Source organism: Aedes aegypti, chromosome 2 (genome assembly GCF_002204515.2).
Source record: "Aedes aegypti strain LVP_AGWG chromosome 2, AaegL5.0 Primary Assembly, whole genome shotgun sequence".
Lineage (NCBI taxonomy): Eukaryota > Metazoa > Arthropoda > Insecta > Diptera > Culicidae > Aedes > Aedes aegypti.
Window position 1 is genome coordinate 14,959,508 of NC_035108.1, and position 16,038 is coordinate 14,975,545.

Here is a 16,038-nt window from a genome sequence, read left to right on the forward strand (position 1 = left end):
CAGAAAAAAGTGATTTTCTTGACCATTTCTTGGGAGAAATTTTCCACGCATCGAGATAGGCGATTCCTTTTCTTGTCAGTAGCAAACCGGCCTTAATGTTGTAACGGGAAGAAACGACCATTGACTCAATGAGAAAAATTATTTCATCGCAGTAATCCACGGCATGTCAGTGAAAAATAATACCTCCACTATTGGTACACTGTTCCTTTAGTTGCGGTATTTTTTTAATTTGCCTATAATTGCGGTATCCGTTGATTTCTTATGGGATCCTCCACTATAGGAACACTTTACCGCAACTATTGGTACAGGTAAGAAAAGGTTTAGCAATTTTAGTGATATTTCATCAGTGTTGAAGCAATTTGAACGCTTTTTTCAACTATTCCGTGTATCAACATGCCAATACGTCGATTGGCAGTGTCAGTTCTGTGGCTAATATAGTAAAATCAGTGAAAACGGCACTACCGCAACTATAGGAACACCCACAACTAAGGGAACACTTACCCTATTCAAATCGAATTTTCTCAGAGTCAACGATCTGAAGTTGGCCCTTTTGAATTGTTACGCGAGAGTTGTCGGAATTCAACTCGATTCAGTTCGTAATCAATGAACGACCCTAGCTTTGACATTTTCCTCTCGAAAACAAAAGTTTTGGTTGGGTTGAGGGTGGGGGTGGTTGTTTCGATCGGATCGGCTTTCGCCTTCCAAAAAGCACCCTTTCGCAACAAACGAACACCTGATGGTAGGGGGAGAGGGATGTTTTCGGGTGGCTGACGAGAGACGGTTTTTGTTTTGATCTCACACCGTTTTGCTGCTTAGTCATTTTCGGGTCGTCTCGTCAGCAATTTCGCAAGAATAGTTTGTCTCCAGTGGTGTGTGGATATCGATCCATTTGCATGAATTCCATCTTCTGTCCATTGTGTCCAACCAGCAGCTGCCCGAAACTTGAGAGTGGAGTGTTGTTGGGTAATCGCCATCCATCGAATCGAGTGTTTTTAAAATCTTCCCGTGGTAACGATGGCCACATTGAACGAATCGTTGATCCTGGCGCTGGAGCGTTCGAATGCCAAGGACAGGTACGTTACGGGAGCGGAAACGCTCCTGCGGCTGCTGGACAATATCATCCGGGAACCGGGGAACGAGAAATATCGCTCGGTGCGGCTGGAGAACAAGACAATCAAGGAGAAATTGCTATCGGTGTCCGGAATGAAGCCCCTGATGCTGGAGATTGGCTACGTGGAGGCCAGTGGAAGTTTGACCCTGCCCGCGAATGTGGTCATTGCCAAGCTGAGGAAGTATCGGGATTTTATCAACGAACGAAAAGAGCTGATGATGAATCCACCCTCAACGTCATCAGAGGGCGTGATTGTCCAGAAGGCACCTTTGCTGGAAGCGAAAGTCAATGCGGAAGTGATTGTCGTCCCAAAACCGGTCATTCGAGCTGGGAAGTCGTTTCAACAGAGAATAGCTTTCCCCAAGATCATTAGCTCGCGGAATGGATTCTTGCAGCAGCTCGAACTGCTTTCGGATCAGGTAATGCAGTATGAGGACGAGCAGTTGCTCCAAAGTGGCCGCGACCTGGTTCCGCTGGAGACATTGAAGTCACGCGCTAAGGAGAAGCTACGACAGATCCAGAAAATGATAAAGGCCGGAACGTACCGGGAAGAGGAACCGTGGATGGTGGATTTGGTGCTGGAGGAATTGGTCGGGTGGTTCAAGGCGGATTTCTTCCGTTGGATCAATGCGTTGCCGTGTTCGATTTGTGGCAACGAGAAGACCCAACAGGTGGACAGTCGCGTCGAGGATGGCGTTCGGGTCGAGGTCTACAAATGCTGCAACGAAACGAGACGCTTTTATAGGTATAATGACGTGGAGAAACTGCTCCATACTCGCTGTGGCCGTTGCGGAGAATGGGCCAACTGCTTTACGTTCCTGTGTCGGGCCTTAGGGTATGAGGCCCGGTTCGTCTTCTCGACTGGGGATCACGTGTGGACTGAAGTGTACTCCGCTCGGAGGCGTCGCTGGATCCATGTGGATCCTTGCGAGAATGCAATCGATTCCCCGTTGATGTACGAACACGGATGGAAGAAGGACATATCCTACGTGTTCGCATTTTCTCGAGAGGACGTCCAGGATGTTACCTGGAGATATTCCAACCAACATCCGATGGTAATCAAGAGCAGAAAGAGCAGCTCCGAGAAAGAGCTACTCGAAACCATATTGAAGCTGCGGGCCAAGCGGAGGGAGAAAGTTTCCGGACCCAGACTGAAGTTCTTACGCAAAAGAACGCTGGACGAATGCCTGGAATTGCTCTGCACTCGACCAGCCACGCAAGCCGAAGCGGAAGGCAGAAGCTCCGGAAGTTTGGAGTGGCGACTCCAGAGAGGAGAACAGAAGCTGAACACGTTCTACATTTTTATCCCGAACGAGCAGGAAATCCGTACGAAGCAGTTTAACGTGCGGTATTCCTGTGCCAAGGATATCTACGAGCGGTTCCTGAAAGGTCCCGCGGGCCCGTTGACGATCGAGACCACAAAGGACTGGAAGAGCCGCCAGTACACGAGTGAAAACGTTTTCCGCAAGGAAGAGCACGACTGGAAGATGGTTTACCTGGCAAGGACCGAAGGCACGGCGGTGGGTACCGTTAGCTGGAAGTTTGACTTCTCCATACAGGGCATGCGCGTTCGGGACGTTCAGGTCAAGATGGGGACGCAGACCTACGAGGGAGCCAAAATCGAGATTCAGTACTTGAAGGATGATGGTAAGATATTGACTGAAGCACTTATATCTGGCCGTTTTGCTGTTCTACCACCTTGATGTTCGAACAGTCACCACAGGCTAATTATTAGATCTTCAATTTCTTTCTATATTTGCTTAATTTTCTGAATGATTGACAACGTTTCATTCACACAAATAGCTAGACTTTATGAAGATAATATACAAGAGTATAGGTTCTTCTAAAACTGAATTCACTATTAGGGGTGATCGTGGCAATATGGGTCACCTGAGTAAAACGTTATGGAATGCATAAAAAACAGCGAAAACGATGGTACAAATGCAAGTAACTTGAACTGTCGGCTTTCGATATAACTCGATATTCAAGGGACTTATAGATTATCAAGGTATAGAATATACCGACATAAAAATCACAAAATCGAAGGAACAAATTTCTGTATCTCTATATATATATATATATATATATATATATATATATATATATATATATATATATATATATATATATATATATATATATATATATATATATATATATATATATATATATATATATATATATATATATATATATATATATATATATATATATATATATATATATATATATATATATATATATATATATATATATATATATATATATAAATAAAAATGGAATGGTGTTTGTATGTCACGAAATGGCTCACAAATGGGGCAACGGACTTGGATGATTCTTTTACCATTTTGTTCGTCAAGGGTTACGACGTGTTTGTGTGTATAAATGTTCCAGGATGTTCACCGGGAAAGTAGGAAAAACGGGACTGAACGGAACTGTCATTTTGTATGCGGTTTTCAACAGCCTACTTGATGGCAAGACGAAGTTTGCCGGGACCACTAGTTTCCAATAAATATCTGATCACTTCAGTAAGAAAGCAATATTTTTTGTTGATATGTAGTATTTTACAAACTATTATTTGAATCCTTTTTTCGAAATGCTCGAGAAATCACGATCGAGTTATGGAGAGAAATTTACCTCTCACGTTTAATAGTGAAGATATCGAGTCATAGAAATATCGACTTACGAGGACTACGCTGTATGAAAATTTAGAATCACCTCAAAACAGATAAATTCTATATCTCGAGATCCTTACGACTTGCAAAGAAGCGATCTTCAGAAAAGTTGTTCAGGGGATAACAATAACGGCACCGGCTGCGTCCGAATGCAGGTCAATTTGGGGATGGGAGGGAAATGTAGACGTGTTACTTGCTTTATGGAAGCCGAGGAGTCCTCTGAACTTCCACAAGCAGACACTGGGAGTTTGGGTATGGGAAAGGTTTGGGTAAAGGATCCGTTTTGGTAAACGATAAATATATAATTTGAAATGAATGCGCCTAAGGGATGGTACACACATTATGTCACGCTAAATTTCAACTTTTTTGACCCCCTATCCCCCCCCCCCTTAGGGGGACATCAATCACTTGGATATGAAGTTAATCAAACTTGAACCACTTGTAAGGTGCCGATACCAATGGTTGTAATGTACCAGTAGATTGGACTATGGAATAAAACGTACATTTTTTCGATAAAAACGATAAGGTACCGCGGGGCAAGTGGGTAAATGGGGTAAGTGAAAACAATTGATATATTTCACTGAATATGTGAAATAACGTGTTGAACTCATGCGTAAACCTTTGAGGCCATTGAGAACATTACGATAGGTAAGATATTTCTGAGATTTATCAGCCATTATTGCATAATAGAGCGAAAAATTGTTAACCTGTCAACTGTTACTCCGTAACAAGGTGGCGGCGTACAATCTTATTTTAATATTTTCAGTGGAAAAAAGTTGCTGAAAATAATTTCCTGTACCACTTCTTAGTTGTCCACTGTGACAGTTTCAAGCTGCAATAAAAAAGTTTTAGAATTAATTCGACGTAGACCTAAAAATAACTAAATTTAAACACCGTCAATTTTCTTCTCAGGTGGGGCAAGTGAAAAGTTTATCATTAGAGATTGAATTTGTGTTTTCTCTTCAAGTAGCCATAAGTAAACATGGTTCGCAATTATCATAGAAAAACATAACGTGCTGATAATTCAAGAAACACTGTACTCAAGCGTTAAAAGCTATTAGAAATCATGGAACTTCTCTAAAAGATGTTGCCAAACATTACAATATTAATATGTCTACTTCGGGCAGCCAATTGAAAGGAAGACGTTGACCGAAAAGTTACAATATTAGAGAACACACGGAAATCTCCTGGAATGTCTATGTAAAGCTAGTTCATAACATAAAAATGGGATATAGGTCTATCCACATAAAAAAGATTCTAAATACGTTATTGAAAGATTCCGTTTGATTTCTCCCGAAGAGTTATCCGACGTCATATGCGACTTTCTCAAAAACAAACGAGCGGTGGGAATTATACAGAGCAGGAATGCAGTTGCTGTCCTATAATGTAAAAACTAACATTGGAAATGTAGCAGTTATAATGTTGTCGAATCATTTCACCTAACATAACTGAACAGAAGAAAATTCAAGTGAAAAGAATAACATTTTCTTTGTTTACATATTACTTATGTTATTGTTCATTGGGAAGCCTTAACAAATGTTAAAGCTTATGGAAATCGTGGATATAACTGTTTGTTTTTGAATTTATTGTTCAAAACGGTAAACTTTTCACTTGCCCCACTTTTGGGGCAAGTGAAAAGTAAGGAGACATTTTTCAAAAACTTTTTCTGTATTTTTTTTTTTTTTTCATAAAAATCAATTTTAGCATGCTGCTTATATTTGGTGGGAGTCAAGCTAAAAAATATACACGACCTCATCTGTTTCAATTTAAATTCTCTAGAATTTGAAGAATCTCAACTATGCGAATTCCATTACCCACTTGCCCCACGGTACCTTATGAGTTATTTTTAGTGGATAGATCGCCTCTGTTTTAGGTGATTTGCCAAATTTCAGCTTTTTATTTTATCAAAAAGTCTAATTAAGTTTATGCAAAAATTGGCTCCCTTGCACCAATAGTTGCCGTCGTGTTCCAGTAGTGGATCAACGGATGGAAGCAGTTTTTAAAATGGATGTATAAACATGAAAGAAAGTCTCAGAGATGATCTTTATACTTCATTCGAAAGATATTAGTTGCTGTTCCGAGGGAAAAATGTTAAACTTATGTAAAAATTTACCATTTTGTTTAAAATTCCTCGTATCATTGCCGAACGTCTACTACTGCAGCACTAGCGCAACTACTGGAACACGTGTACCAATAGTGGCTCAAGCGATTTTATGTTTAAAAACTAGTTTTATCACTCTTTAAATGTTTTTTTTCCCATATAGTAGAGGTTGAATTCTTTCTGTTGACGCCAAAAGATATTTGTAAAGGCTTTTCGTTATTTTGTTATGATTTTTTATAGCTTAGGTGGTCCACTAATGGCACCGGCACCCTATATGAAGAGATTCTGATTTCAGGGCTGGTAGCAGTCAGACAGCAAAATAATAGTGACTTTAGTGACCAAAATGATCAAAAAAGTGACCAAATAGTGACCAAGTCACTATTTTCAGAATCTGCGTCACTTGAAAACTATAAATATTAGTCATAAAAATGGGTAGAAATGAAAATACGTTCTACGTGCATATTTACCCCTCTACTAGCACCATCAATTTCTTACAACAAAAAAGTATTCATATGGCGATATTTTTTTTATTTTTTATTTATTTTTTAGGGCACCATTTTTTAGAAGTTTTAAAAAAACACTTCTCTTTTTGGAATAAGTGTCGATTTTATTCATTGGTCGTCTGGGTCCAGTGATATTCCCAAATTTCTTGGTGGACCGACGCGTAGCCATAACCCACGGTAATATCTCAGGCTACAGATTTTTTCGTGTTCGGTTGTTCATTTTTTGAAACAATTTAATCACAGTCTGTTGGTGATGTCTGACGAAATGAAACGATTTTATGCAACCGTTTTTGAGATATGAGCATTTATGTTTGTGATGCCACTCTGGCCGAAGGAGGATCTTGAAAACTTCAAAACTGCTCATTATCTAACATTGTAGCAAAGACAAATTGTAGAGCTCATATAATTTTTTTTTTTTTTTTGATAAATTGGCCAAAACAAAATGGTGACAAAAGAAATTGTATATGGAGAATGTCGGTGCCCTAAGGAACATCGGTATATCTTCAAACCCAAATCATCAATGATCAATATCGACGCAGATTCTGAAAATAGTGGCGAAAATCGTGAATAATTTTCAGAACATTTTGAAAAAAAATCCTGACAGAATTCAAAGTTCAAAACCAAACGAAAAATAGAAACTCATGCTAAACAATTAGATGAATGTTGCGCATAAAGAATTAAAATAAGATTCCATGCGTACTTCAAATAGGGAAGGTGTACCAGTTATGGTCATAGTGGTTCCCTATTTCGCCATACGTGATAATTCAATTGTTTTTAAATTTTTGATCTTTTTGCGCGTTTAAGTAGTAAGATATCAATTATAACTTGATGCTAAAACATTCAAAAAGTTTCAAAATTGGACAGTTTGCTAAATTTGTCATATAGCGAAATAGGGAACCACTATAGCCATAACTGGTACACTTTCCCTATCTATATTTCAATTGAACGTTTCAAGCGGTTTCAATAAATGAATTACTGAAAATAATCATAGTGGCGACTCGTAACCTCACGTTTAATCTGATCTACTACCTTGACAATTACTAATATTTCATGCTTAGATTACAAAGCAAGCAATAACTGATGGAAATCGCATATTTGTGGCGGTTCTCCGACATTACCCGGAAAATCATTACCCGGAATGCAATTTACCGCAAGACCATTACCCGGAAAACCATTTACCGGAATGAACCATTTACCGGAAAATTATTTCTCTATTTCTCGCCTTTTTCATTAAAGTCTTGGCTGAACTGGCTAAATTTGGCTACAACTATGTAACTTTACTTTATTTACTTATGTTAATAAATAAGCAATGGTTAGAATTTTTAACACGATTGGTTGTGCTACTTTTCGCCGAGTGTCAATTCACCGAATGTTGTTTCTGTAAACGTCAATCAACCAAATGCAAATCCTTCGTATATCTCTTTTTCTTCAATAACCCATTTTGGGTCATCTGATATTCACCCTTCTTTATTTGGTTGGCGGTTCTTTCCAATTTCCCCTGATCTCGGCATTTTTGGCAAAATGTGTTTAGTCGAAAATGACCAAATACCTTCTTCTTATGATTGCTTACTATTCTTTCTTGTATATTATACTGGATTCGGGGTACAGACCTTCAGAGTTATGACATTCGTAGAAAAATAGCACAATCAAGGAAATTCAAAGGAAAAGTAGATCTATTGAGGTTCAATATCTCGGAATCCAGAGATGGACGTCACAATGGCGTAAAGTGTCCCTACTCTCGATCACCAAGGCACTCTTAGTTTCGTCTTGATTTTTTAGATTTCCTCAAACCTAAAGACTCCCCTAAATCAAGGCGTTTTTTTCACGGCAACAGCGACATGCGCTGCATGCACAGTTTGATGAGCGTGTCTAACCCACAGCGACGCAATTTCGCAGCGATTTTCGTCGTGTCAGTCTAGATCAGTGCTTCCCAAACTTTTTTAACTTTCGCCCCTCGAGGCCAATATTTATCTGAAATCGCCCCCCTGATATTTTTTTTAGTTGGGCGTTTTACAGATCAGCTTACCAAAATTCGATCAAATTTTAAAAATTGTTAAAAATATCAAACAAATGTGCTTTTGAAACGAATTTATACGCTTAGAAAGGTAAATCTTGCGTGTATTACAGGCTACTTAATCAATTTTCGATACAAGTTCGGCCCACTTTCAACTATTTAAACAAAATATATGCATGGGTGCCAACTGGTCTAGTTGGGTGGCGAAGCTCCCCAAAACTGAAGCAAAGGCAATGTTTTCCGAGCAAATACACTTCTATCCACTGTCCAACTGAGGTGAACTGCATCGATTTTGTTTGCAATTCTGGGTTTTTGAAAGATCTCGTTCCCTAACTACGTTTCAAGTTGGTGCGTATGAACATATGTGATATGATTCGATAATTGTGATCTGCTATTTCTAAAACTACTGCTATAATTTTCAGAAATTGTGAATGATTAATGGAACTCGATTTTTGTCTGGTAAATTTTTCAAGAATAAGTGCAACCGAAATGCCTCTGGGTGAAGTCTCCATAAGAAAGTGAAATCGAAACATCAAAATGGGTACTAATATTTCTTATTTTTAAATTCTCAGATGTTTACATGTTTTGTACATCCAAAATTTGTTTTATTTTTTAAATGTTATCTGTGGATAATCATTCCGACCTTAAGAAAATCTCAAATACCGACCATTTTTTTTAACTCACATGATATTAAAAAACCCGAAAATTTAGTGTTTGACAACAATCAAGTGTTGTCTATATTTTTTTTTTAAATGACGATGCTTAGCGATACAACGATCTAAGGTAAAATTGGTAAAATTATTCGGTAAATAGTTAAATTTAGAATTGATTATCCTTCATATACATTAGTATGAGCGTGTATGCGTCCTCCAATGGTAATGAGTAACTATTTTCAAATGCTTCCATTTTACCTTTTTCGCCCCCTTTTTGGATTTTTCGCCCCCCAAATTCTGTTTTACAAATTTTCGCCCCCTTGAGCCTGAAAATCGCCCCCAGGGGGGCGAATTCGCCCACTTTGGGAATCACTGGTCTAGATGGTTCCATATAAGTGTGCTTGCAACGACTCAATAACGAAATCACGTCGATTTTTTGTCGAATTCGCTTGAAAAATCGTGTTGATTTGGGGGAGCTTTAAAGCTAAAATGAGAATTGTACTGTACTGCACAGTTTTTTTTTATTTTTTTGATGCAATATTTAAATTGGATTCTAAACTGTTTTAACTAAAGGGGATGAGAAAACTATCATAAATCTAAACATTTTCAAATGCTGGGATGTTCCATTTACTCCAATGCACCCTACCTTAATTGATAGGCGATTTTTTCGATTTATATTAACCTCGTTAATATTTGACATCATATATATAACACAAAAAATTCTTTTCATTATTTTTATCCTTGCCTGTAATGTTTAGTTTTATAGCCCAAATTTGATGACATAGTTTTTCGATCTATAGGGAGCCGGATCCTATTCTTGACAATTTTGATTCACTTCGGCAGTGGGGTTCTTCTAAAGCTACTTAATTCATATTTGGCCACAATGTGTGTCATACTGTAGTGCTTCTTTTTGCAAAATTTCGGATAATTCTATCGAGAAAAACCTCGCTCCCATGTCAAAGAGAATCATGGAAGTGCCCAAGAAGCTCTGCACCATATCAGGCGATTCTTTTCTAATTTAATCGCAAATAAATGACATGTGCAATTAAATTTTGGTATCGTAATGTTGCGGCAAAGTGAGGCTACTCAGAAAGATCAAGCTGAGGTTGGTAGTATTGAATTCCGCCGGTTCAAAATTATTTCTGGTTGGCAAACTTGACGACGTTTCAGAGATGGAGTACTTACATACTTGTCAAACTATGAACGAATGTAAAAGTGGTCGATTGACACAGGCTCTGTTATTAACTGTAGAAATGCTACTAGAATAGCTTTGTCCTAGTTGAGTCATAACGCCGGCATAAAGAAAAAGTGTTTATGGAAACCGAGGCAAGAATGTCCATGGTTAGCATGACATAATTTGTGCTCAGCATTAATGAAAGAGAATAAATATTGTACACAAATGTACTGAAAAAGGTCGTCGAAAATGGTAAATTTGGCTTTCCGGGTAATGGTACATTCCGGTAAATGGTACATTCCGGTAAATGGGTTTTCCGGGTAATGGTACATTCCGGTAAGTGGTATTCCGGTAAATTGCATTCCGGGTAATGGTATTCCGGGTAATGGTATAGAATCATTTGGGGCTGAAATTAATGTACAGGTGGATTTGACGTTAGGTAATCGTCACTTATAGGGGACCTTCCTTAGCCGAGCGGTTAGCGTCCACGGCTACAAAGCAAAGCCATGCTGAAGGTGTCTGGGTTCGATTCCCGGTCGGTCCATGATCTTTTCGTAATGGAAAATTCCTTGACTTCCCTGGGCAAGAAGTATCATCGTACCTGCCACACGATATACGAATGCAAAAATGGAAATTAAGGCAAAGAAAGCTCTCAGCTAATAACTGTTGAAGTGCTCTTAGAACACGAACACTATAAGTAGATGAAAAAACCGAATTTAGTACTATACCATTTAATTCCACTAGAGTTTGTATCCTTTGACAGATACGCGTATTTCGACCTCAACTGTAAGGCCGTCTTCAGTGTCGTGTACTAGACTCGACTTGAAGTAAACCATCGTATGCACACATTATATATTAACACTAGGTATAAACGTATTTCCCTAACCATTATTATTTTTTAACTTAAAATTTATGAGCTTTAGGTACATTCCATCCCTCTTTTGTTGAAACTTTAAATGCTGAAAGGTACATCACGGGAACGATTAGTAGGTACCAAGTTGAATAGCCATGTATTGCCGTTGCCGTTGTCTCTGTTGAGTAGCGTCGTAGGTACATGAGGTTGGCAAGATTGTGCATGGACGAAAACTACTTTCAATTTCGAGGAAATTTCTACAAACAGACGAAAGGAGCCCCCATGGGAAACCCTCTCTCCCCGTTTTTGTGCGAACTATTCATGGCGAATTTTGAGGAAAATTTAAAGAAACAAGGAGTATTACCGGATAAATGGTGGAGATATGTCGACGACATTTTCAGCGTTATCAAGCGGAACGATCTGGGTAAAATTTTGGATACAATCAACAGCGTACACAAGGATATCAAGTTCACCCACGAGGAGGAGAAGGATGGAAAACTATCATTTTTGGATCTACTTGTCACCAGGGAAGAAAGTTCAACTTACAATTTCGAAATCTACAGGAAGCCTACAAACACCCAGCGAGTTATCCCTTACACATCGAATCATTCGTTCCAGCATAAGATGGCAGCGTTTCACCACACAGGATGCAGACTCTACCCCTCAGCGAACACGGAAAGACCAAGGAACTGGAATATATCTACGAGACGGCAAGGATCAACGGATACAAGGAAAGGACGATAAAAGCTATCATCGACAAAAAGGAAAGACAGCGAATTCGGAATGCTTTGACGACACTAACCCCTATCACCGAACCCATGAAGAGAGTCTCCATCCCATACGACGTACACATCAGCAAACAGCTCCGCCCAAAGCTAAGGAATTTCGGAATCGATTTGGTATTTTCCAGCAGAGACAACCAACTTAGAACTTCGTTATGCTCTACCAAGGATCCGGTAAACACACTAAACAAGGCTGGTGTTTACAAAATCAGCTGTTCCCACTGCAGCAAGGTCTACGTTGGTCAAACAAAGCGGTCTCTCGAGGTTAGATTCAAGGAACACTTAGCGGAAATAGGAAAAGCTCAGAAGACGATAGACAAGGGGATGACATACGATTTCAAATCTAAGGTGGCAGAACATATTTTTTCAGAAGGACATACAATTACGACGGCCGATATCAAAATTTTGAGAAATGTTTCTTCTCCTTGGAAACTGGATGTGGCGGAGAGTCTGGAAATTTGCAAACAGGTACCTACGACGCTACTCAACAGAGACAACGGCAACGGCAATACATGGCTATTCAACTTGGTACCTACTAATCGTTCCCGTGATGTACCTTTCAGCATTTAAAGTTTCAACAAAAGAGGGATGGAATGTACCTAAAGCTCATAAATTTTAAGTTAAAAAATAATAATGGTTAGGGAAATACGTTTATACCTAGTGTTAATATATAATGTGTGCATACGATGGTTTTCTTCAAGTCGAGTCTAGTACACGACACTGAAGACGGCCTTACAGTTGAGGTCGAAATACGCGTATCTGTCAAAGGATACAAACTCTAGTGGAATTAAATGGTATAGTACTAAATTCGGTTTTTTCATCTACTTATAGGTATTCTACTAAACAGCTCGAAGATTTATTATTACGAACACTATGCTGAAAAACCGGCTCTGTCCCAGTGGGGACGTTAATGCCATGAAGATGAAGAAGAATCGCCACTGATCTCACTATTGGATAATTATTATCTTCCAACAATGTTCAAGAATTCATTATAGAAACGTGTTTTTGTATAGAAATAGTTGAACAAAGTTGTGTAAAAAAGCAGTGTCAAGAGTAAACCAATGGAAAATGTATTGTTTATTTATTGGAATTTCGAATGTTATTTCTGAAATGATTTACTGCAAAATAAGTACTAGCTATTGAAGTCCTGGACAAGTTTCTGACAAACTCTGATTTTTTTTTTGAATGTAATTCCTAGCTGTCTCTGGCTTATCTTCCGGATCAGTTTTGATGATGCTCTTGCAGAAAGCTTGTCCAGGATTTCTTCTAAAACCGTAGATTACTCAGAGCAGATATTCGTCCTGGCTTTTGCTAAAATTTTATAAAATATTTCGGACAAAAAATTCATCCCAGAGTTGCTTTCTAAGTTTTGCCAGAATCTTCTCCAAAACTTTTCTCAGGAAATTTTTACATTTTCCGTTGGAAATCTACGGAATATTGACTTGAATTCTTCCAGAAAGTTAGCCGGGAGTCCATATTTTTCTTGAGTTAAGAATCTTGACGGTTTGATTCCCAAAACACACTATAATTGTCTTTATAATAACAAATATATTTCTTTCTGTTTGTGTTTGAAAAACCCAGCTCAGAATATTAAATTTCATTATCATCAGATCACGAAAAAAGTGACTTTAGTGACCATTTTCCTGAAAAAAAGTGACTTTAGTGACTTTTTGTTGGAAATAGTGACTTTTAAATGACCAGGTCGAAAAAAGTGACCAAGTCACTAAGAAGTGACTTACTACCAGCCCTGTGATTTGAATAATTTGAATATGATGAATATGAGCCCTGACTGAATCACTCGCACATGGAGTAGGTCATACCAGAATCACTAGAATATGAATCGGATCTGATATACTTGAATATACAATTGATCAGACCTGAATCACTTTAATTTAATATGATTCCGTCCCTAATCACTTCAACTACCAAATGCCAAAGGCTTTCTGAACAGCATTCTGGAGATTCTATCTTATCAAATTAATAAGGTTTAAGTACAGTCATCCCTCCAAAACCAGAGTAAAAGTTGGTTTCCATGACTAATTTGGACCGTAGTAAAATCAAAATATAGAGCTAGTATAAAGTACTCATTTAAACATGATGAACAGCGCCACATGATGGCAAAAATATAATTCAAAATGTTTCCCGAATGTTCTTGACTTTCCGAACACTTTGCCGAAGACTTAAACTTTCTACCTCATCTGACACAAACGATAGAATTTGTTTCATATATTTAATTAAATATGCGTACTAGTGCCACCTAGTGATAAAATTAGGAACCAAGCAGTTTACTATTCGGATGTCCTTTACTTTCTGAACAACTTTGCCGAAGACTTGAACTTTCTATCTCTTGTGGATCACAAGCTAGAACGAGTTTGAAATGCTCAATTTTACATGATCACCAGCACCACCTAGCGGCAAAATCTCGAACCAAATTATTTGTCTTCCAGATGTCCTAGACCTTCCGAACAACTTTGCCGAAGATTCGAACTTTCTATCTCTTGTGGATCGCGAGCTAGAACTACTTACTCTAGCGCCACCTAGCGGTACAGTATGGCCCATAAAAAAATGCGAAAATTGTTAGAACGTGAATTTAGCATCCACAAGCATTATTTTCATTGTTTTTGCTAGTGAATGTAATTTCTGATTATTGTAGTATATTCTGACAAAACTTCGCTATCCAGGGCAATTGTTGTCATATTTTTCTTAATGTCCTAAATAATGTAATAAAGCAAAGAAGTTCAAAGGTTTTGTCCGCCCAAAGCTAGAAAAAGCGTTTGATTGTCGTATACTCTGGTGATAAACTTTCCACCTTCAAAAATCACACTTTATTGATGAAAATTTTAGTTTGTTTGGTATCAGGGGATGTAGGAGCTCTTAGAGAACGTGTTTTTCATGATCACAATAAAATATTTTGCTAGGGTCATAGTTTTGAGGTCATTTGCGTCTTATAGGTTTGATATGCTTTTATTTTTTGTTAAATTTGAATAAAAAATAAATATGGCGGCCTATAACAGATTTTTGAGGATGAAATTTGTTTCTTCGGTTAGAGACAACTCATATCAATACTAGCTCATAGGTTTTGAGCAAAACGGAGCCGCTTATCACACTTATATGAAGGTTCAATCAAAGCTCTCCCAAATGAGCCGTTTTTTCGAAAATATGTTTAAGTCTCCAATGACTCAAGTATGAACCAATTCTATCATTTGATATGGGCGTATGCTGGAGACAAGGTCACAGAATCCTTAAAAGGTTTTCACAGAATCCTAGCTATGATTATCTTCAAATGCAGGACAAAATCCTGTAAAACATTCTCATTCTCTGCTTTCTCTCGACTTTTACATAATAATAGATGAGATTCTGACAAAATCCTATGAAAATTTCTGATGCAATTCTTAAAAATAATCCTGGACACCATTCTCACCGAATTCATTTGATCCGTGATTCAAAAAGCTTGAACAAGCCTTGACCAAAGAGTAGATATTCTGGAAATGCACCTATTAAACTTAAACTTTCTTCGCAGGCACCGTGTTACCATCGATGCAGAGCCTGGTGGGCTTGGGAAAGTTCACCATCCAAGCGAAACTCAGTGGAGGCCAGATGTGGCAACATTCGCAAATTTTCCGCCAGGGAAAGTATGACGACGGCTATCCATTCGAGGTGAACGTGCAATTCATGTAGATCCCAGTCACACGAGTGCTAATACATAATACACGAATTATAATTGAGCAAAATATATAGCTTAGAATGATATCAATTTTCCTACTAGTGTTACCACTAACGGTAGTTATTCCAGTTTTAGTAGTACGAAACCATTCATGTTTTAGTGTATATCGCTTTAGGATAGGAATTCCGCTGAAGCAATTACTAGTTGTATACAAAATTTTCGAATTTTATATCCGAGCTTCGATTGTACGTACTTTCTCTAGTCGCTCGTGAACGAAAAGAGGGGTATTTTTTATTTGGGATCGCGAAATATAACTAGATATATTATATTGAAGTATTGCGTAATTATGTGATGCAGCACTGTTGCATATGATGACAGCCATAAGAGGGACAAATGAAACCTCATTCGTCAATTAGATAATAAATCATCGAGATGTTTAGTGGAGTACCTATAAGTAAATGAGAAACTGAATTCAGTACTACACCATTTATTTCCACTAGAGTTTGTA

General features: G+C 38.2%; 1 protein-coding gene across 1 annotated transcript; it reads left to right on the forward strand.

Annotated features, from left to right (window-relative positions):
- The first annotated feature begins 678 nt into the window (after positions 1-678).
- Positions 679-15,828, forward strand: LOC5564537 (peptide-N(4)-(N-acetyl-beta-glucosaminyl)asparagine amidase). Its single transcript, XM_001648830.2, has 2 exons — positions 679-2,758; positions 15,387-15,828. Exons 1-2 carry the CDS (start codon positions 1,015-1,017, stop codon positions 15,542-15,544), a joined length of 1,902 nt encoding a protein of 633 aa, XP_001648880.2. The 5' UTR covers positions 679-1,014; the 3' UTR covers positions 15,545-15,828.
- Positions 15,829-16,038: the final 210 nt, after the last annotated feature.